This window comes from Pleurodeles waltl, chromosome 12 (assembly GCF_031143425.1).
Source record: "Pleurodeles waltl isolate 20211129_DDA chromosome 12, aPleWal1.hap1.20221129, whole genome shotgun sequence".
Classification (NCBI taxonomy): domain Eukaryota; kingdom Metazoa; phylum Chordata; class Amphibia; order Caudata; family Salamandridae; genus Pleurodeles; species Pleurodeles waltl.
In genome coordinates, this window is record NC_090451.1 from 596243611 (window position 1) to 596267651 (window position 24041).

Here is a 24041-nt window from a genome sequence, read left to right on the forward strand (position 1 = left end):
GAGCCAAGTATAAACAATTTTGCTTTGGGGGGCATAATCCTGTGGAAGTGTGAGGGATTGGGAAGATAATTTTTAATAAAACAAGGAAGAATGTGGGGAGAGGGGTCTGTGGGTGGTTTGCCCACTGATGGGGGCTAGATCACCTGTGGTGGTTAGCTGCTTGTGGGGCGGCCCAATAATATAACTTCAATCAATCAATCAAACCAAACTTTATTCGGTATCTAGATCATCAAAGTTAATATCATACATCACAGAACATGACATCATTATTTCGTAATACATGGAACATAATGCCACATATAAAAAAAAAAACAGATACATATATATACCCAAAAGACTGTTCACAAAAGTAGTCAGTAAAAAGCATAAAAAAGAAACATTAAAATAAATGAAAAAAAGTACCAGTGCATCAAAAAAAACCTCCATAGAAACTATGGGAAATGAATATTGCACATCAAATGACCCAAACCGCCGTAGCTATCTAGAAGTAAGGACTAGATTGTCTCATTCTAATCATCTAAATCTTCTAGGCTGGCATTGTACTTTAAATAACAATAAAACACAGTGCATTATGCATGACGATGAAAACATTACAGTACAGCCTCCACAGGGCTTGGTCGCCCCACTCACTGCTGCCGCTCCTGCCTGCCTTTGCCGCCTCCTGCCTGCAGATTCCTTCGCTCGCACGCTGCTCCTGGGATTTCCCGCCGCTGCCTCCCTGCGGCCCCGCCCCCCTGTGATTCCATTCGCCGGACCGCTCCCGCCACCCAGCTGCTCCTCCCTCCCGGCTCCTTACTTAAGGGGACCGTAGGGGACCACAGAGTGTGACCGCTCAGCCCTCCACAGGGCTTGGTCGCCCCACTCACTGCTGCCGCTCCTGCCTGCCTTTGCCGCCTCCTGCCTGCAGATTCCTTCGCTCGCTCGCTGCTCCTGGGATTTCCCGCCGCTGCCTCCCTGCGGCCCCGCCCCCCTGTGATTCCATTCGCCGGACCGCTCCCGCCACCCAGCTGCTCCTCCCTCCCGGCTCCTTACTTAAGGGGACCGTAGGGGACCACAGAGTGTGACCGCTCAGCCCTCCACAGGGCTTGGTCGCCCCACTCACTGCTGCCGCTCCTGCCTGCCTTTGCCGCCTCCTGCCTGCAGATTCCTTCGCTCGCTCGCTGCTCCTGGGATTTCCCGCCGCTGCCTCCCTGCGGCCCCGCCCCCCTGTGATTCCATTCGCCGGACCGCTCCCGCCACCCAGCTGCTCCTCCCTCCCGGCTCCTTACTTATGACGCCCCCAGAGCGACCGCGCAGCGGACGCGCGCAGCGGGAGCTCCGACTGAGCGCCGAAGGTGCGCCAAAGGTAAGCCCGTCTGCGCCCGTCCGCGCCTGGACCGCGCCCAGCGCCAGACCCCCTGGTCCTCGCCCTCCCCAGCACACCCTGCACAGCTACGATGCCAGAACCCTCCACGCACTCAACGCCGGCCGAAACACCGCCTGCTACCGAGCCACCCCGAGACGCACCCACGGACCCTTCACCTGCCTGACCTGCCGCTTCACCAGCCTACGACCCAACACTGCACCTACTAAACCGAGCCCCAGCAACAAACACCTGATGTGCATCCTGCTCAACACCCGCTCCGTTCACAGGCATGCCGTCGAACTCTGGAACCTCCTCGACTCGACAGCACCAGACATCGCCTTCCTGACAGAAACCTGGATGAACGCCTCCTCAGCACCCGACGTCGCCATCGCCGTCCCAGAAGGCTACAAAATCACCAGGAGGGACCGCGTCAACCAGACAGGAGGAGGCATCGCCATCATCCACAAGAACACCATCCGCATCACGACCAACTCTGATGACACCTTCACCTCCGCCGAACACCTCCACTTCCAGATACACACCAACCCCAAGACCACGCTCAGAGGCACCCTCATCTACAGACCACCGGGACCACGCACACAGTTCAGCGAAGACATCACAGACTTCGTCAGCCCCCACGCCATCAATTCCACCGACTACATCCTCCTGGGGGACCTCAACTTCCACCTGGAGGACGACAAGGACCGCAACACCACTGCTCTACTGGACAACCTGGCCAACCTCGGACTCAAGCAACTGGTAACCACCCCTACACACCACGCCGGCCACACGCTTGACCCAGTCTTCTCATCCAGCAAATATGTCACCTTCAGCCACTCCACCAATCTCCAGTGGACTGACCACAGCTGCGTCCACTTCAGCTTCAGTAAAACGACGACCCACCACCACCCTCAACAAACCCCCCGCAGGAGCTGGAACAAGATCACCGGCGACCAGCTCACCACCTTCCTCAGCCAGAACCCCCCCACCAGCTCAACGGACCCCAACGAAGCCGCCAACAACCTCACACAGTGGATCACCAACTGCGCAGACGCCCTCGCACCACTGAAGAAGAACCCCCCCAGCAGACGCAGCAGCAAGAAAGCCTCCTGGTTCACCGACGAGCTCATCACCTCCAAGAAGAACTGCCGCTCCCTGGAGAACACCTGGCGCACCAACCAGACCACAGACAACATGACGGCCCTCAAACACGCCACCCGCAAACACCACCAACTGATCCGCGCCACAAAGAAGACAGCCTTCAAGGAACGACTGGACAACAACACCCACAACAGCAAGGAACTCTTCAGCATCGTCAAAGAGCTCTCCAACCCCGACGCCGGAAACAATGACATCACTCCCTCGCAAGACCTCTGCGACTCCCTCGCAGCCTTCTTCCACGACAAGATCGCCAACATTCACAACAGCTTCGGCCCACCAACCACAAACCCCACCACCGAACCGATGCCCCCCACCGCCACCCTCCGCACCTGGACCCCAGTCAGCACCGAAGACACAACACGCACAATGAACACCATCCACTCCGGATCCCCTACGGACCCCTGCCCACACCACATCTTCAACACGGCTGACCACATCATCGCACCCCACCTCCGTGACATCGTCAACGCCTCCTTCAACACCGCCACCTTCCCGGAGTGTTGGAAACACGCCGAGATCAGTGCCCTGCTGAAGAAACCAACTGCAGACCCCTCCGACCTCAAGAACTACCGCCCCATCTCGCTCCTCCCGTTTCCTGCCAAAGTCATCGAGAAGACCGTCAACAGACAGCTAGCTGCCTTCCTCGAGACCAACGGATCCCTCGACCACTCGCAATCCGGCTTCCGAGCCAACCACAGCACGGAGACCGCCCTCATCGCAGCCACAGACGACATCAGATCCCTAATGGACAATGGGGAAACTGCGGCCCTCATCCTCCTGGACCTCTCCGCAGCGTTCGACACTGTCTGCCACCGCACCCTGGTACAGCGCCTGAACAACACCGGCATCCAGGGGAAGGCCCTGGAGTGGATCGCCTCATTCCTCGCCGGAAGAACCCAGAGAGTCCGCCTCCCCCCGTTCCGGTCAGCGGCCACCGAAGTCATCTGCGGAGTTCCACAAGGGTCATCGCTCAGCCCCACCCTCTTCAACGTCTATATGAGCCCCCTCGCAACCATCGCACGTCAACACAACCTCAAGATCATCACCTACGCCGACGACACCCAGCTGATCCTCTCCCTCACCAGCGACCCGGACGCCGCCAGAGCCAGCCTACACGAAGGGATGAAAGACGTCGCCGAATGGATGAAGAACAGCCGCCTGAAACTGAACTCAGACAAGACGGAGGTCCTCATCCTGGGATCATCACCATCCGCCTGGGACGACTCCTGGTGGCCCCCCGCCCTGGGAGCCACCCCCAAGCCAACGGACCACGCTCGCAACCTAGGCTTCATCCTGGACTCCTCCCTCTCGATGACCAGACAAGTCAACGCCGTCTCATCTTCATGCTTCAACACCCTGCGCATGCTTCGAAAGATCTTCCGGTGGATCCCCACCGAGACCAGGAAGACGGTCACCCAGGCCCTCGTCACCAGTCGGCTGGACTACGGGAACGCCCTCTACGCCGGCACCGCCGCCAAACTCCAGAAGAAACTCCAACGGATCCAGAACGCCTCAGCACGACTCATCCTGGACATCCCCCGACACAGCCACATCTCCGAACACCTGAGAGACCTGCACTGGCTCCCCGTCAACAAAAGAATCACGTTCCGACTCCTCACCCACGCACACAAGGCCCTCCACGACCTGGGCCCCAAGTTCCTCAACAGCCGCCTGACCTTCCACAAGCCCACCCGCCAGCTCCGCTCCGCCAGCCTCGCTCTCGCCACCGTCCCCCGCATCCGCAGAGCCACCGCCGGAGGAAGATCCTTCTCCTACCTGGCAGCCAAGACATGGAACTCCCTCCCCATCCACCTCCGGACAACGCAAGACCATCTCGCCTTCAGGAAGCAACTCAAGACCTGGCTGTTCGAGCAGTAGCGTTTCCCCCCCCCCCCCAGCGCCTTGAGACCCTCCGGGTGAGCAGTGCGCTATACAAATGCCTTTGATTGATTGATTGATTACAGTACAAAGTACTTGGTAATACCTATAATTAATAACTAATGTTAGTCCGTATTAAATCATTCTAATCGTCAAAGTCTTTCAGGCTACACTTATATTTGAAATGGCAATAAATATAGCAACAAAGTGCATTGTGCATAAAAATAAAAACGTAGAAATACAGTTCATTATACATGGCAATACCTGCATTTGCTAATTTATATTGGTCACAATCAGCAACTACACAGGTATATTGATAAAAATCACTTTGTTAACTTCCCACACTTTATCCACACACTAAATAAAAAAACGACTGATGGAAAATACTATTGGAGCTGACATATCAGTCCTCAGAATTTGCTGCGAGTCAATGCAGTGAATCTCCTCCATAATTAGGGAAATTAGATGGAGCCATTTCCCATGCGCATCACAATACTCTAGGCAGATGTACATAGCGTGATCTATTGTTTCTGAAGCTAAACCAGATGCTGGGCAAACTAAAGAGAGTCTTGATCTCCTTATCAATTGGCTGTGAAAGATTGTGTTGGAAAACAGCCAAATCTAAACCTCACTTACAACCTCTTGGCTATCGGTGCAGTAATGACATCCTGATAAGATTCAAATAGCGGGGCTGGTTTGACTGCCAAGAACTGTTGGGTCAGATGCCCAAGATCCTCCCTTGTATTTATTTAATCACATACATGAGACCACAATGCTGCTTTTAAAATCTTTGCATCCTCTTTGGAAGCAGACTCTGGCACTTTCCATAATCTTGTTAGACCCAACTTCATGCACCACTCAGCTTAGCCAAGGAACCTTTGCAACTTCCTTATGAGATAACAGATCTCTCATAGAGTTCCTATAATCCACTAATTCAGGAGTTGACTGCAGGAGGCTGGCCTGGTGTGTGGTGGGTATCTATGGTACTTACACATTATAGCAGGTCCAGGTATCCCTTATTAGTGTAGTGTAGGAAGTGTCTAGAAGCCAGGCTCTCTGGAGGTAGCTGTGGATGAGCAGCCAAGGCCTTCCTAGGAGACATGCAAAGCTCATACAATAGCACTGTAGTCACACACAGTACTTACACACAAGAAAGAAACACCCAGGCCTTCATTACGACCCTGGCAGTCGGTGATAAAGTGGCAGTAATACCGATAACAGGCCGTCGATAACTACGGCCAACTTATGACCATGGTGGAAAGATCTCCGATAGACAGACAGTGTACCACACCGACCACCAGGGCGGAAACAACAGCCACCACGGCGGTAGCCGCCTACAGCCAGGCGGAAGTCAATGATCCACTCACCATATTAAGACACTGCAAACCGCCACCTTTTCCAGGGCGGTACCATTGACATCAAAAGCCCGGGTGGAAACTTAGGTCAGAAGGGAAAGGCCTCACCATTGGGGTCACAGGGAAGAACCACGCCGCCATGGAACCTGAACTGCATGTCTTCCCAATGATATTCTACGTTCTGCTCCACCATGAACACCAACGCCAGAGAAGACGCCGATGGAGAGTACAGACGCCTAGCACACAAGGGAAGGGGGAGGAAAAAGAGAATGACACACACCCCTTATCTCGGCTGAATAATGCAAGGACAAAATGATTTTGCAAAAGTGAATTTAATGAGATCAACACAGTATGAAAAATAATTTAGGCAAGACAATAGATATATACATATGTACAGAAAAAGGGACACAGCCCAGTCCTCAATTTGAGTAGGCCACCTGGCCACAGGCCAAAGTTCAAGGCCACATATGTCACCTGCATCAACACGAAGAGAACACTGCAGGGGCATCAGCTCGTAAATAGGCAGGCACCTCAGGGGGACGGGGGACGGGGGGCACCTCAGCCGGGAGATGTAACAAGACCACTGGTTCTGGAGGGGGCAACATGCCCTGTGCTTGGTCCTGTGGTGTTCAAGGTCACAGTCTCTCATGTGGGTGTCTCACCCACTATTTCTGGAGGGGGCAACCTGCCCTGTGCTTGATCCTGTGGAGTGATGGGCCACGGTCTCTCATGTGGGTGTCACACCCACTGCTTATAGAGGGGGTAACCTGCCCTGTGCTTGATCCTGGGGAGTGATACGCCACAGTCTCCCAGGTGGGTGTCTTGCCCACTTGTTTTGGAGGGGGCAGGCTGCAACCATGGTTCAGGAGGGGGCAACATGTCCTGTGCTTGATCCTGGAGAGTGATGGGCCACAGTCTCTCAGGTGAGTGTCATACCCACTGGTTCTGGAGGGGGCGGCAACCTGCCCTGTTCTTGATCCTGGGGAGTGCAAGGCCACAGTCTCTCAGTTGGGTGTCTTGCCCACTTGTTTTGGAGGGGGCAGGCTGCAACCATGTACAGCTGCACAGTGGTAGTGCTGCTGGTGGGGGGGAGGTTCTTGCCCATCCCCTGAAACCTCGGATGGCTGCACAGTGGTGGTGCTGCTGGTGGGGGGAGGCTCCTGCCCATCCCCTGCAACCTCGGACGGCTGCACAACCATGGTTGGTGGTGGGGGCTCCGTCACAGTTCCTGGACCAGGCTCCTTGCTCTTCCTGCCTGCTAATGTAGGCTCCTTGCTCTTCCTGCCTGCTGGTGCAGGCTTCTTGCGCTTCCTGCCTGCTGGTGCAGGCTTCTTGGCCTTTTGGGTGGCAGGTGCAGGCTCCTTTCCCTTCTTGCCTGCTGGGGCAGTTTCCTTCCCCTTTAGGCTGGCTGGTGCAGGCTCCTTCCCCTTCAGGTCATGTGGCCTGGATCCCTTTCCACCACAAGTGGGTGTGCTGAGTACTGGGCCTGTGGATTGTATGGCTGAGGTGGTTGGCTGCGTTCTTCCTACCCTGGCCATACGCGTAGGAAGGGGGGGTAAGGAAGAGGTCAATGGTGGATAGAAAACGTTTTATAGGGACATTGGGGCAGGAAGAGGGAGAAGAAATGGGAGTGGAGGATGAGGGAGTGGTTGTTGGAGGTGTCTGTCTGCTGCTTTTAGGTGCAGGTGCATGGGCTGTATGCTGTTGTGAGGTGGATAGCTGTTGGGCGTCTGAGTGCTTGCATTTGTGTATTTTAGGAGGGGGGACAGACACAGTGGGAGAGGACACAGGGGACGTGTGCATGGCTGTTGTGGAGGTGTTTGCCAGTGAAGTGCATGTTCTGCTTGGTGTGCTGATACTGGTAGTGGATGATGATGTAGTGCATGCAGGTGTGAGTGTGGATGTAACTGGGTGGGAGGAGGAGGGGGAGACAGTGGAAATAGTGGATGTTGTTGTGTCTGCAACTGGATGGTGTTTGTGTGAGTGCCTGTGGGATGAAGTGTGGTGCTCGTGTTTGCCTGTGACACTTTTGGGTGTTGTCTTGTGTGCATGCTCATCTGTATGTGTGCTTGGGACAGGTTGGGGTTGAGGGGAATGGGACTGGGCAGTGGAAGTTGGAGGGGGGACGGTAGGAACAGGGACAATGGCTGCCATCAGAAAGGAGGTCAGAGCCTTAATCGATCTCTGTTGGGCCACCAATCCAGTGTGAATGCCCTCCAGGAACGCATTAGATTGTTGCATCTGGGCTGCCAGACCCTGGGTGGCATACAGAATGGTTTACTGCCCTACAGAGATGGATCTCAGGAGGTCAATAGCCTCCTCACTCAGGGCAGCAGGGCTAACTGTGGCAGGTCCTGAGGTGCCTGGGGCGAACGAGATGCCCACCCTCATGGGGGAGCAGGCACAGGCAACTCGTTGAGGGGCTGCTGGGAGGGCAGTGCTGGTACGGGGGTGGCGGCTGTACCTGTAGCTGGAGTGGTCACAGAAGTGTCCGCCACCACCAGGGAGCTTCCATCGGTGGTGGTATCTGTGTCTGAACTGTCCCCTCCAGTCTCTGCCGTGGTGCTCCCCTCACCCTACGTCCCACTGGTGCTCTCACCGTAGGTGGACTCTGCCTCCTGGGTTCTGATGCAGCTCCCTCCGTCGCCGGTGCCTCTGCTCCTCCGCCAGATGATGCTAATGCACATGAGGACAGAATGACAAAACAAAAAATGGAGGAGAAAGAGACAAAGGATACACTGGGTCAATGGCTGCACCAACATCACTGTTGGCATACACAGCATCCTCACACACAGGGAACAGCCCTATGCAATATACATTGCACTACCAGAGAAATAGTTAGCGGCCAAGGCATGGGGAGGGGCACACACCGCCAAATGCATCACACCTGGGAACCACGCAGTCCTGACCAGTAGTGAATGCCTACGAGCTAGGTTGCAAGATTTTCCCTTCTGAACCCTAGCCACCAGGGGACCTATGCTGCAATGTCAGGCCTGGCCTAGGGGCACCCACTGACACACATCCCCCACCCAGATGCCACCCTACCATGCGTAAGTTGTTAAGATGGGCACTGTACTCACCCCCTTGTGGCTGCTGTGATGCCCTCACGTGCCCATTCAGCTCAGGATAGGCCACTGCCAGTATGCAGGCCATCAGGGGGTCAGAGTTCGACGGGCACCCCTTCCTCGTTGGGAGGCTATCCCCAGCTGGGCCTCCCCCGTCTCCCTTGCCCAGCATCTCAGGTCCTCCCACTGTTTGTGACAGTGGGTGCTCCACCTTCCATAGACCCCCAGGGTCCACACCTCCTTGACGATGGCACGCCATATACCCTTCTTTTGATGGGCGCTGACCTGCAGAGGCAAGAGACACAGGAAAATAGATTTAGACAAACAGTCCTGACTGTTACACATATGGCCCACCATATCCGTTTCCATCACCATTTACACACACATGGCCCAGTACACAACCTGTATGCCGCCCAGAGGACACCCACCCACCCCCTTACATGAGTTCTTCACACACACAACTCCATGCATTCATGCCACGTGCATCGTGCTCACAGAGTACTCACCTGTTGGTCTGGAGACCCACACAGCAGTCTATATTGGGGTAGGACCCCATCCACCAGTCTCTCCAACTCCTCTGAAGTGTAGGCTGGGGCCCTTTCCCCGGTCACACGGGCCATGGTAGGTTACAGACACAGGTCACAGCAGCACATGCAGTGTAGGTCCTCTCCTATAGAACGTCAGGTAGCAAGTGAGGAATATGATAAAAAATGGCGGTCACGACTGCGGCGGTGCATGCCATCCCAACCGGCGTAGATCACGATTGGCCACTGTACCCCATAGGGCCCAATGTTAACCAATGAGGAGTTGCACGGCGGTTCCTGACCGCCTCCTGCAACGGCACACAACATCAGCGGAATTACCTCACTTCCTCTCCACACGGGACAGGCGGACGCCATTTCGGGGTGGGGGGGCAGGCCCTGGAATAATACTGCGTCACATGATATATTAGGACATACTGGACAAATCACTATGACACATTACATGTTTACAGGATGCAAAGTTCTGTTGTAGCTCCATTGTTCAGTTTGTGACCTGATCCTTACTCTTGTGTCCCTTAGGTTGCTACCACTGCGGATGAATAGGACCCCTGGTGAACTTGGCAACACTCAAGGACAGGCACATTATCCTCACTTATAGACAGGACAGGGCCACAATCACAGAGCTGTGTGCCCAATTGGACCCTGACCTAATATCTGCTATCCGTCACCCCACTGGGATCCCCCCTCTTATGCAAGTGCTATCGGTACTCCATTTCCTGGCAACTGGTTCTTTCTAAGGGAGAGTGGGCTTGGCAGCAGGAATGTCACAGCCCATGTTCTCAATAGTGCTGACAAGAGTGTTGTTTGCCCTGATAAAACACATGTGCAGCTACATTCTTTTCCCCCAGGTTGAAGATTTGGCCACTGTGAAGGCCGAGTTCTATGCAATGGGACATATCCCCAACATAATTGGAGTGATTGATGGAACACATATTGCATTTGTTCCTCCCCACCAGAATGAACAGGTGTTTCCACTCTATGAATGTACAGATGGTGTGCCTTGCGGACCAGTACATCTCCCACGTCAATGCTAAGTATCCTGGGTCGGTGCATTATGCCTTTGTCCCGAGGAATAGCAGCATCCCAAATGTGATGGCCCAACTACAGAGGCACAGGGTGTGGCTAATAGGTGAGCCCTGGTTTCCACCCAGTATATTTTGGTGTATGGGTATGGTGTGGGCCATATGGGATAGTGTGTAGCTAAATGTTGTCCCTCAATATTTGCAGGTGACTCCGGTTACCCCCAACTTATCATGGCAGCTGACCATGTGAGGAATTCCAGGACAAGGGCAGAAGAACGTTATAATGAGGCCCATGGGTGAACCAGAAGTATAATTGAAAGGACTTTTGGCCTCCTGAAGGCCAGATCGAGGTGCCTCCATCTAACAGGTGGATCCCTGTGCTACTCACCAACGAAGGTCTGCCAGATAGTGGTGGCATGCTGCATATTGCATATCCTGGCCCTCAGATGCCATGTCCCATTCCTGCAGGAGGAGGAGGCTAGAGATGCCAGTGTGGCAGCAGTAGATCCTGTGGAGAGTGAGGATGAGGAGCCAGAGGATGAGGATGAGGACAACAGAATATCTGTGATCTGACAATACTTCCAATGACACACAGGTAGGACAGTGTTACTTCACATTTCAATTACATTTGTTTTAATTTGTGTGGCAATGGCATGCTGACATTTCCCACTTCTATGCCCACTTACTGTTTCCTCTGGCAATTCATTATGCAGATGTTGTTGACCTGACATATACCCCTGGTGTGATCGCTGCAGCCAGATACAGGTCATTAATTTATGCTAATTTTCTGTACAGCTCATTTGCAATGTTTGTACCTGTTTCAATGAATACATATTTGATATACATGACATACTGCAAAATTCTTTTTTTTTCAAGGGTGTTTATTGAAGTGCTAAAATATGGAGGGGCAAGTGCAATGGTCTGTTTGTAGCACAGGTGCTTTGTCCATGGGGACATAGGAAGGGGAGCAATGGCAGTTCAAGGTGGACAGGGTGACACAGAGGGACACAAGGGTGACAATCAGGAGAGTCTCATTTCCTGGCGGTGGTCTTGGCAAGTGTCTCTGGCTTCTGTCTGGATCACAGGGAACATTTGCGGGGTGGTTCACCTTCTGCAGGGGTAGGGGTGCGGTGGCCTGAGAGTCCTGTGGTGGGGCCTCCTGGCCACTAGTGGCAGCGGAAGTGGAAGGCTGTTCAGATGGCTGGCTAGTGGCAGGAGCCCGCTGGTGTGAGACTGCCTCCCTCATAATATTGGCCATGTCTGCCAGCATCCCTGCTATGGAGATCAGGGTGTTGTTGATGGCCTGCAAGTCCTCCCTGATCCCCTAGTACTGTCCCTCCTGCAGATTGTCCAGAATCTGGCCCATCATGTTCTGGGAATGTTGATAAGCTCCCAGGATCTCTGCAAGTGCCTCCTGGAAAGTCGGTTACCTGGGCCTGTTCTCCCCCTGGTGCACAGCAGTCCTCCCAGTTTCCTTGTTGGCCTGTGCCTCTGTCCCCTGAACCGTGTGCCCACTGCCACTGACCCCAGGTCCATGACTGTCTTGTGTGCAAGGTGTGGCCTGGGGTCCCTGTAGAGGTGGACACACTGCTGATAGACGTGTCCTGGGGACAGAGGTGTGGGTACACTGGGTGGGTGCTGCAGTGGTGTTTCCTGATGGGGAGGTTCTGTGGTGGTGTGTGACTGGACCTGGGTAACCGGCTGTCCAGTGGTCCCTGATGGGCCTAGTAGGTCATCCAGAACCTAAAGACCAGAGTTGCTGTCATCAATGTGGGCCTCTTCAGTTGGGGGACTGGATAGTGTTGGCACCTCCTCTCCACTGACATTGGCTGGGGTACCTGTGAGGATGTAAATGATGTGTTATGGTTTCTGTGTCTGACATATTGTGCATCCATGGCTAGCCCTCTTTGGTTGGATTTGCCCTGGCAGCTTTCACTTGTGTAAGTTGGTGTATGATGGGATAGTTAGTTCTTTATAGTCTGCATGCTTTAGTGATGAGTGCCCATGCAGGGCTGTGAGTGGTGTCCATGCATTGGTAGCACATGCAGGGCTTGGCATTGGGATGAGGGAGATGTGATGGTGGGTTATGTGGGAAGTGGTGGAGTGATGGGGTGAGGGTGGGGGTGGGGTTATGTGATGGCATGCAGGTGGGGGGGTAGTAGTAGTAGAGAGTTGACTTACCAGAGTCCAGTCCTCCTCCTACTCCAGCCAGGCCCTCAGGATGCAGTATTGCCAAGACTTGCTCCTCCCATGCTGTGAGTTGTGGGGAAGGAGGTGGGGGACCATCGCCAGTCCTCTGGATGGCGAGCTGGTGTCTTGGTGCAATGGAACGTACCTTGCCCCATAGATCGTTCCACCTCTTCCTGATGTCATCCCTAGTTCTTGGGGGCTGTCCCACAGCGTTGACCCTGTCCATGATTCTCCGCCATAGCTCCATCTTCCTAGCTATAGATATCTGCTTCACCTGTGCTCCAAATAACTGTGGCTCTACCCTGATAATTTCCTCCACCATGACCCTTAGCTCCTCCTCTGTGAAACGGGGGTGTCTTTGTGGTGCCATGGGTGTTGTGTGAGGTGTGTTGGTGAGGGTGTGTTGGGTAATGTGTTGGGGTGTGTGATGTGGGGTGCGTGAGTGGTGTATAGGTGTGAATAGTGTGTGGCTTTAGTTGTGTCAGTGGTCTTGGTGTCAGTCTGGTGGTGCTTATTGGTATTCGTAAAGGGTTGTGGGTAATGTGGGTGCGTGTTTTATAGTGGTGTGGGTGTGGTATGTGTATGGGTGTCAGGTGTGTGTTGTTTGAATTGTCCAATGTGGTGCTGTTTTGTTTGTGTGTGTGTCCATTTTGAGTGCAGCAGTATGTACAGCCAAAGGTTTACCACCGTTGAATGTCCGCCGTGGTGATTCGTGGGTCATAATGTGGTGGGCGTTGTTCTGTTGGCGTAACGGTGTGGGTTTTGATACCGCAAGTTTATCACTGACCTTTGGTCTGGGGGATTTGTGTATGTGGCTGTATACTGACGGATTGGTGTGTGTGTGTCATATTAGGGTGAACGGATATCCGCCGTGGCTGAGGTAAGTTGGTGGCTGTCAGCGTGGTAGTAAGTTGGATTTACCTCCAATGTCATAATGAGGGCCTCAGTATTACAAAAAAAAAAAGGTACTTTCTTTTGGTGACACAAATACCAAAAATACCAAAGAGGCTACACTCCCTTACGAGGTAACTAATACTCAAATTATATACACTAATATGCAGAAATAGGTATAAAAACTGTTAGAAAACAGTGCAATTAGTGAAAATCACAATAGAGAGAAATAGTCCTAGGGGGAGCACGAGCCATATACCTAAAAAGTGGAATGCGAGAGTCAGTCCCCAACCTACTTAAGTGGAGTGTGTAGAGGGGAGCTGGGAGTACTAGGAAAGCCCAAAGGTAAGTACCACAACACCCCCCAGTGACCAGGAAAGCAGGAGTAAATCTCTGTAAATTCCCCAGAACACCCACTTGGAAGAAAAGAAGAAAAATGCAAAGCCCAGAAGAGACTGCAAGACACCAACAGTGGATTCCTGAACAAAAGGACTTGTGGAAGAAGGGGACCAAGTCCAACAAGCACTGTAGAGTCCAGGAAGGGCAGGAGACCCTATTCAGCAGACTGAAGGTGCAAGAGATGAGTGGACGGTGATAAGGGAGGGTCAGCACTGCACCCAAGAAGGCAGAGTCAAGTTCCTGGATGATGCAGGTGATGTCCCACGCCAGAAGGAGGATTGCAGTCGGGTTGGTGTCTTTGGGATTCCACCATCAAGCCTTGGCACACACAAAACTCTCGGTTAGCGGAAAGTGGATTTGCCGCAGACCAGGAAGGGCCAGGTGGACTCTACCCAGGAGGGGAGACAGAGGGGGCCCTCAGCAACACAGAGAGCCCACAGAGGCACAGGCAGCACACACAGGAATTCCACAGGATGGGGACACGAAAGTTGAAGAAGGAGCCCACGCAGCACTACGAAAAAGGATCCCACAGTGCCAAAGAACCACTCAGGGAGCTGTGCGACACAGGATGGAGTGCTGGGGGCTAGGGCTTCAAGATGCCTGAAGATCCCTTGGAAAAGATGCCAACAAGCCTTGGCAGCAGCAGATGAAGCGGTGCATGGGGGCACTGTCCTGCGTGGGCAGGCGAGGGCTTACCTATACCTAAGATGGACAGCTGGAAGAGAGGACCGTTGGGACCACTTCAGTCCACCACCTGTGTTGCAGGATCCACACATCTCAGTAGGAGGGGGGATCTACGTAGCCAGTAATTGTTGCAGTTGGTGCCTGCAGATGCAGGGAAGTGACTCCTTCACCCCAAGGGAGATTCCTTCTTCTTTCCGGTGCAGGTTGAAGGCGGCTGTCCTCAGAGGATGCACAACCAGGGAAACGTTGCAGTTGCTGGAAGGAGCCATGGTTACAATGTTGCAGGAGGAGTCTTACTTCTTTGATGCAGCTTGTCGGGTCCTGGAGTATCCAGATGCAAGTTCTTTGGTCAGAAGTTGAAGTGGAGGTTGCAGAGGAATCTGCTGGTGTCTTGCAAACTCAATCTGAGGAACCAACCAAGAGAGAGACCTTAAATAGCCCTGAAAGGGGTGTTGGTCACCTAGCTGGGTCACCACCTATCAGGAGGGGACGCTGACGTCACCTGCCTGCACTGGCCACTCAGATGCTCCCAGAGTTCCCTGCAAACCTTGAATCTAAGATGGCAAAACCCAAGGTCTCTACGGACAAGCTCTGAGCACCACGGCTGGGGTGGTGATTGCCAGAGGAGTGGTCACTCCCCTTTCCTTTGTCCAGTTTCACACCAGAGCAGGGACTGGGGGGCCCTCAACCGGTGTAGACTGGTTTATGCAAGGAGGGCACCAAATGTGCCCTTCAAAGCATTACCAGTGGCTTGGGGAGGCTACCCCTCCCAAGCCTGTAACGACTATTTCCAAAGGAAATCCTTTGTTCTGCCTTCCTGGGCTTGAGCTGCTCAAGCAACAGGAGGGCAGAAACCTATATGTGAGGTGGCAGCAGCTTGGGGTGCTGGGAAACCTCAGATTGCTGTAATGGCAATACTGGGGGTCCTCTATGGAGCCCGGAGAGTGCATGGAATCATACTACAAATGCTTGCAAAAGAACTGGAGTATTATTCCAACATGTTTGATACCAAACATGCCTATGTTCGGAGTTACCATTATGTAGCTGGATATAGGTATTGACCTATGTCCAGTACACGCGTAAAGTGGCGTCCTCGCACTCACGAAGTCCAGAAAAATGGGCCTGGAGTTTGTGGGGGCACCTTTGCTAGTGCAGGGGTGCCCTCACACACAGGTACTTTGCACCCTGCTCCCTGGGCTAGAAGGCCTGCCATAGGGGAGACTTATAAGTGACCTGGTGCGGTGAAAGTGTCCTTGCAGCTTTTCACGCATGCTGCAATAGCAGTACTGCAGAACCCTTTGCCTGGGCTCCCTACGGGTGACAAAATATATGCTGCAGCCCATAGGGATCACCTGGAACCCCAATGCCCTGGGTACCTTGGTGCTATATAGTAGGGACTTACAGTGGGGCACCAGTGTGCCAATTGTGGGATGAAATGTTACCAGTAACCAGATTTAAAAGAGATAGCATAATCACTGAAGGCCTGGTTAGCAGGATCCCAGTGAACACACTGACAAACAGGCCAAAAAGTGGGGGTAACCAAGCTAGAAAGAGGCTACTTTCCTACAACAACCAAATCCAAATCCAAAATAAAGAGCTTCTGTTGGGCTTGATCAACTACTTGTCTTAAGCCCAAGTCAAAATAAAGAGGAATTAGGGAAGTATTATCTGGCACAGAAACCAATGTCATGATGAAATTATTCTCAGCCACCTGCAATCTATATGAATCAACGTAGCCCCAAATTTCAGCCCCGTATAAAGCTGCACTCTGGACTTTGTCCCACAGGCCTTTAAGGCAGGTCAAATAGAGCGAGTCTAAGTATTCTTTTGAAAGCGAAGTATGACTTTGGATCTATGCAAAATTACCAGACAGTCTTTATTAATTTGAGACCACCATTTATGTTTGCCAGTCAGGGCCACCCCCAGATAATCAAAGCCTTAGACCCTCTCCAGTACCTCAGTCCTAACCCTGATGGTTTGACTTTTAGAAGCATTCTTACCAGAGACCATAAGCTTTGTTTGGGTCGTGTTCAGCTGTAATCCCCTGACCGCTGTGAATTCCATAAATTTATCTAACGCCTAGAATGTTTATAGCAAGTGGACACATGGGAAATAATATGCCAAAAAGTTTTACTATCACCAGCTTTTAGCACCTGATACAACTGTTGCCAGTTTTTATTTTCCCACTCATGTTTGGCCTGAATGATGGCCAACTTATACCTTGAGCAGGCTACACGGATTTTCTGACCAATGCAACTTCTAATAGCATTTTTAAATGCACGCTTGGCCTTCTCACAATCAGCAGATTATCAACTGGGGTCTTTAGCTGCGTTTGTTGATTTCCCATAATATTCCTCACAGAAAATACTCTGGAGGACTTTAAATAAATCAGCATGAATGTCAAATATAGGTACATCCTCTACCGATGCATCTTCATATTTAGGCATAAAATGCACAAACCAATAAAAAAATCTCTGCATGAAGTTGTTCTTTAGCCAAAACACTAGGCCAGGACACCCTCTTACGATTATTAGCTACAACTGGACCAGGCACCACTGTATGGTGTATATGTGTAGGTCTCTTAAAATCATCCCCAGCCAGAATACCATTGAAGGCATTATGGTCAATATCCACACAATTTATTACCTTCATTTCGTGAAGTTACGACCACAACCTGACATCTAGTAATACTTAATCAACAACGCTAAGTGTGATCCCTCTCCTAAAAGTGGAGGTTCTCTTAAGGTCTTAACGAGTCCTCCCATTACAAGAACTCAATCCCCTTCCCACAATTATGGAAGAAATTTCTAATGCTACATTAGAAGGGCGGCGGAGCAGTTTACCAATAATGCTGGAAATACCTAAGTGCTCATGTTCTCTCTCTGTTATTAAATCAATACAGGGTAAGAGTTCGAAAGGTGTTGAAATCGACAGCTTCCAGTATTTTAGCTTTCTGCTCAAACTGGGCAATTAAATCATCCAGCAGAACCACGGTTGGTGAGTCAATGTGAACAGGCATAGTCCTGGCCTAGATGTTTAACACTACCAGTTTCAACCCGGTTGGGAAGCTAAGTATTATACCCATTAAATCAGGAGACTCAATGTTTAATGAGTAGTGTATGCAAGCCAAATCAGTTTTAACCAAAATCATCATGCCTCCTACCGCCTCTCCAGAATTGTTTGGTGGAAGGGCTCTAACATTATATGTTACAAAACCATCAATGAATGTCTCCTCTACTGTCCATAGTATAACTTTCACAACTATGATGCACTGCTTGTGACTGCACATATTACGTCACTGATGACATCTGAAATCTACGGCAGTGCAGTTTATACTTATGTCAGTTACTTATAACTGGTGAATTTCATTTTCTTTTTGTTTTAAAACCATAGGTCTTTTATTATTAAAGACCTACACGTATCTTCACTTCGTCTTTGTTTTTTCAGTTTATTTTTCAATTTTTTTGTAATGTAAGTTAAAATCTTAACAACCTTAATTACATATAACTCCCCTTTTCAGTGAATATGTGTGTGTAATATATATTTAAAAGATAAATAAAACAAAATACACAAGTTTGAACAGACATCAGAACCATTTTAAAAAGTAAACAAATCAGGGATTTAGGGCCAGATGTATCAAGGTTTTTTGCATTCGCAAACGGTGCGAATGCCCGTTTTCGAATGCAAAAGGCCAGTCCAGAATGTATGAAAGACATTCTGAACGCAATTTTAAGGAATCGCTAAAATAGCGATTCCTTAAAATTGCGACCCTGTTTAGAGAGTCGCATATTGGGACTCTCTAAACAAGAAATCGCAAATAAGGATTCCTTATTTGCAATTTCTTAGCACATGTATGAAGCCATTCCTAAATGCGATTTGGGCATTTAGGAATCGCTATTTACCACCAGGTTGAACCTGGTGGTAACCATGTGCAAAATGTAAAAAATGCATTTTAAATGCATTTTTAAAATGTACATGTAAAGCACACATGCCCTTTTGGCATGTGTGCTCCTTACATGTCTCAAAAAATATTTTTGGGGTGCAGCAGAGGGGGCCTTAGGCCCCCAGCACCCTGGGGTTTTGCATTTCCAAAATTGCGATTTCTGGTTAAGAAATCGCAATTTTGGAAAGGCAAACAATTTGCAGATATGGGCCAACAGGCCCATAGATGCGAATGGGGCCAGTATCGCAATTTGCGATTCAGTAATAGCATTTGCGATTTTTAAGAAATCGCTATTACCGATTCGCAAATGTGAAACAGGCATGTTGTGAGTCAGAAATTGCGATTTCTTAAAAATCGCTATTTCCGAATCGCATAAAGCCTTCATGATACATCTGGCCCTTAGATTTGAAAACAGAAGTAGAATGTTTAAGTAAATATGTTCATATTCCTTATAGGCTAGCTATATATGTTATAACTGAATGTAAAATCAATGCAAAAATGTGTAACTATTTATTTTAATTCTGACCTAACTGGAGGTGATAGTACTGACAGATAATGATCAGAAAACAATAAAACATCACCTATTCAGAAAGGTTCTAAAAGTCCGTGGCAACTTTTGTCAATGTCAACTAGTGTGAGTTATATTGAGGTTACAAACAAAGACAATTATTAAACAGATCAAGAGTTACAAATGTCAAATCTTTGTGCATACTTTACCTACTACACTGACAGTGATGATGTTGCTTGTGGAATTGAGTGTCTTGTTCTGATTGAGAATGTTTGTGGCATGACATTGGTAGTTGCCTCCATGTTCTGGCTGAATGGATTCAATAAAAAGTGAATTCCCGGGAGCAGGAAGCAGGTAAATTCCAGAGGTCTCATCCACCACTTTCTCATCATGAAACCAGTGGAATTCTGGTAAAGATCCAGACGCCAGCGAACAGGTAAATCGTAGACTTTCATCAACTGGGACCTCAGGACTTGTCTTATCAATCTTCAGTGTGGCTCCAGATACAGGCACTGCAGAAGTAAACAATGCATGAAGGCTAATTGGTAATAATGTATGCACTTGGTGACATCTATTTGCTCTAATGATATGAGCAAGGTGGTCACCTTTGCTCTAAAATATCACAAGGAGCACACTCCATGCACTGTTGAACGATTTCCGTTTGGTGCTCAGTAGTGAGGCATTTTCCTGCATATCAAGGATACAGAAAATGAATCAATCTACAGTAAAGAATTTTAGCATTAGGTAGATTATTGGGATGTATGAAATATTTTAAGGATCGTAATTGATATTTCTAAAAGTTATATTTGGGAGATTTTATGTTTTATATAAATCTTAAGATGTACACAATGATGTAGCGCCCACCAATCTTAAGAAGTAACGCACAATGTTGTAGCGGCCACCAATAACATTTTGCGTACCGAAAACGCACTTTACCTTATTTTACGCCAGCAAAAGTCAGGCATGGAGAAAGTACATTTTAGATGAAAAATCCTACTTTGCTGAGATTCAGAGTCAAGTAAACATCCAGCATTCTCGCCTTTAATGCGGAATGGGGAATGTTTTCCACACTTCTAGAGTAATACTGATGGGGATTTAGGCATTGGACAGTCGGGCGTTGTTTTGGCACCTTCTGCTGAGTTTCCTTAGTGAATCCGACATAGAATAGTACAGTTCGCTAACCGGTAGACATTGCGATAATGTTTGATGACTAGTGATGGGAAATATAGAAAGACTATTTCAAAAACCTGAAGAGACCCCAATGATCTGAGTGACTCTTGCTCTGGGCATTTACAGAATATTTTAATATTCCCTTCTCCAGGTTGATTGACAGGTTGTACAATAGTATTCTGCCTGGATCTCTGGTTTTAGAAGTCTATGATCTGTCAGCGGACCGCCTGCTGTAGATGACAGGTCCAGACGGTGTAATTGGTAATACAAGCAAAATTCATACTATGTATTCACCCTATTTCGAAGTTAATGAAAAGGTACCGTGAAAATACATATTTTATTAGTAGAACTACTATTATATTATTGTATTTGTTATTAATATTAGTTGTAGCAGAAATAGTAGTGGTACTAGTACAAAAGGGGGTAATAGGTTTAGGCAGAAGTGTTGATATTTACATTGTTGCTAGTAGCAGTCATATTAGTAACTTTGCTCTTCATCTTCTTCGTGATTTTGCTATAGTCATTATTATTATTATTAGTTGAATTAAATTATTGTTAATACCAATGTGTTACTGTTAACATTAGTAGTGGTATTAAAAGCAGTTGTAGCAGCAGCAAAAGTAGTAGGGAAGGTAGTAGTAGCAGAAGTACATGTATTTGTATTACAATATTAGATGTCTCATCCTTTGTGGGATATCATTACACACTGGATGAAATACTTTCTTGGGTCCTGTCAGTGAGACAGGGACCACACAAAGCACTAACAGGGTTAACTGCGCAATGGGTTTAAAAGGACTGTGACCTCGATTCCATAATCTTTTTATTTAAGATAAAGTAAGACTGATCTGCTTTGTTAGTACAAAATTCCTCTGGTTTCATAACGTGTGTGCTGTACTGGTCCAGAAGACTATCCATGTGACCTCCCCACAGAATGCTTCTTACCTACAACTGTAAGGAAAAGCTCTTCACTCCTTTGGACGTCACTTGAAACATCATTGGAGGCATCACAAGAATAAGCACCAGAATCATCTGCTGAGGCCAAGGTTACTTTTAATCTTCCAGGTTCCTTCTGATGAATGAAAACCTTTCCCAATGTTCTCTGTTGATGGTAGAACTGATAAACAATAGGGAGTGTTCCTCTCTTGGACTCACAATGAATCATCACTGTGTCCCCCAAAACATGACGATCCCCATCCAAGCCAAAGGTAAGCATCGGCTGAGATACTGGAACTGTCAAGAAACAAGTGAGGCATTAGAAAGGTTGTAATTTCAGTCCTTCACAGAAAGAAAAAGCAAATACAATATTTCAAGAGGTGTTAAAAGTGACCTTCACACTGGGCAGCTATCCACTCAGCAGCTCCACACACCAGCCCTCCCACATTCCCAGGATCTTGTGTCAGCCGCTCATCCAGTCCACATTTTTCTTTTCATTCTGGTACTTGTCCTTTAGTTTGGTCCTTCATAAAATCAGGACTACAGACACAAAGAAAGCAAATTCTCCACTGTGTAACCCTTTGCGCTACATTAACCCTGTGCCAGGCATAATGTATGCAAAGGGGGCATTCCCCTGTTAGAGAGGCCGAAAAAATGGTGCAAAGAAATCTAAGAGATTTCTTTGCGTCATTTCTTTCAGCACATTTAACGCCTGCTCAAACCAGGCATTAAAAGGAGGCACACCATAGTTGACAATGGGCCTCAATGGGCTTTGCAGGATTAGTGTCAACATTTTTTACACTAATCCTGCAAAACCCTGATCTAGCATTAACAATTCTGACGCTAGTTCCCTAACTACTGCCATGGGGCAACGTATTTTAGACAATGTGCACCTATGGTGGCGTTAGGGGGGTACGAAGGGGCAGAAGAAAATTAGCACTAAGTGGCGCTGCACACTGTGCAGCACCACTTTTCTTAAATCAGGCCCTTTGTATCAAAAGTTGAAGAAGGATACTGAACTAGTGAGGCCACACTTCAGTTTCGACTTCCCTTTCAAGATTCCAACAGCCAAGATTCGCTTCTTCTCCTCTCAGCTGCATCTGATCTCTCTTGAGATTGTGGGAAAGCACCCAAAGTTTCAAAATACACATTCCTACTGTACTGAGCCCCCCCGGACTGTTACGGATGTCAGGGGTGACCCTGATGTACACTGCATGCATCCTCTGGCCAAGCATGCCCAGAGGATATAAATAAAAGGGTCATAAACCACTCTGGGTCTTTCACTCCATAACTCATCACGGTGTGGGTGTCTCTTTATTTGCAGCATAGGCTCACAAGGTGCAGGCCGCCTAACGCTGAGGCCTAACACTAGGGCATGTTACATTTGGCTCCATCCCCACTCAGTGCCGTGACACTGCCACTTTCAATGAGGCATGCCAGCACTTATCAGGAAAAACAACTCCTGTTCACCACTTCGTGCCACATCCTCCCTTGTGGACTAGTAGTCCATTGGCCCTGCCTCCTGCAGTGTCAGGGACCCGACACCCCTCAGCACCACCACCTACTGTCCTGCCTATCACCCCAGGAGACTCCGCCTGGCACCCACAGGCCATGTCAGAACCCAGTGCAACCGCAACAGCAGCGCAGCCCATCCCTTCTCCAGTCAGACGCCTCCACCGCAGCACAGCACAGTTCTGTGTGCAGTGCAGGCCCAGTGCACACCCAAAGCTACGACAAATAAACAAGGCAAGTGTGCCCAGAGCTTTTCTCCTGTCCCTCTCCACAATTATCAGACACAGATAGACAACATTAAACTAGAAAAAGCAACAAGCACTGTCAAAACCAATTCAAAAGCATTAGGGCCATATGTACGAACACATTTTCCCATTGTCACAGAATGGGAAAAACCCTTTGCTACATCTGGCACTATGTGTTCAAGCATTCTGCTGTCCTGAAAGGCAGAGAAGCACATTAGTCTAGAACTTCATAGCAGGGCTAAGTAAGGAGGAGGGCACACCCCACCAGATCATCTGCTGACCCACGATGAGGATTACATCCAATGCCATGTGACTGCATCGTGACCCAGCAGGAGTCACCCCCACTCGATACATGTGACAATGGCAAACTATGCTAAGGCACTTCCACTGCAAGCAGAACGGAGCCCCACACCAACGCATGCTTGTTGGTGTAATAAGCCATTTAGTGCATTGGCAGACCTAGCCACAGCACACCCTGATGGCGCATATGAATTGAAAGGCTAGACAACTACTTTGCAGCAACCAGGGAAACAGATGAAACTGTCAAATGCTCCCTACTACCTCATTATGTCTATATGAGATCCACAAATTATTCAATCATCTGCCCAACACTGGAGCCGCAACTGACCATGGTGCAGCAGTAAGAGCCCTCAATGCCCATTTTGACCCCCAACTGAACCCTGGCTTTGAGCGATTCAAACTGCATCAAGCCTGCCAGAAGGTAAGGGAATCTATTGACGCATTCTACGCATGGCTACACGAGCTTTCGAGCACATACACAGCAGATGATCAGCTCAAGGTGATCAGAGCACAACTAATCCAAGGCTGTCACAGTAAGACATTGTTGAGAGGCCTAATCTTACACCAACCCAACATAAGCCCCAACAACATTCTTGTCTTGGCCAGGTCACACTATCTCTCAACACCAAGAGCATTGGAGATGGACTTAGTCAGCACGCAGACACCGGAAAAGACGCCTACGGAGCACGCAGACACCATAACCAGAAGAGGAAAACCTAGCAGACCTCAGATTCCAACCACCAACCACCAACACACCCCAAACCTCATTCTGACCAATGTGGCGGGGAAGAGCACCCCAGAACGAATGCCAAGCCCAAGAACATACTTGCTCCAACTGCAGGAGATAAAATCATTTTGCGTCCGTCTGCTAAGGAGGGCAATGAAAGAGTAGCAAGAG

At 49.5% G+C, this 24041-nt stretch overlaps 1 protein-coding gene across 1 annotated transcript in view; it reads right to left on the bottom strand.

The window, feature by feature from the left end:
- LOC138268285 (Fc receptor-like protein 3) overlaps nucleotides 1-24041 on the bottom strand; it is a 494378-nt gene that overhangs the window by 5594 nt on the left and 464743 nt on the right. The window contains exons 7-8 of the mRNA XM_069217783.1: nucleotides 21096-21383; nucleotides 19193-19495 (exon numbers count right to left, since the gene is read on the bottom strand). Coding sequence (XP_069073884.1) covers nucleotides 19193-19495; nucleotides 21096-21383 — 591 coding nt within the window. The remainder of the gene's footprint in view (nucleotides 1-19192; nucleotides 19496-21095; nucleotides 21384-24041) is intronic.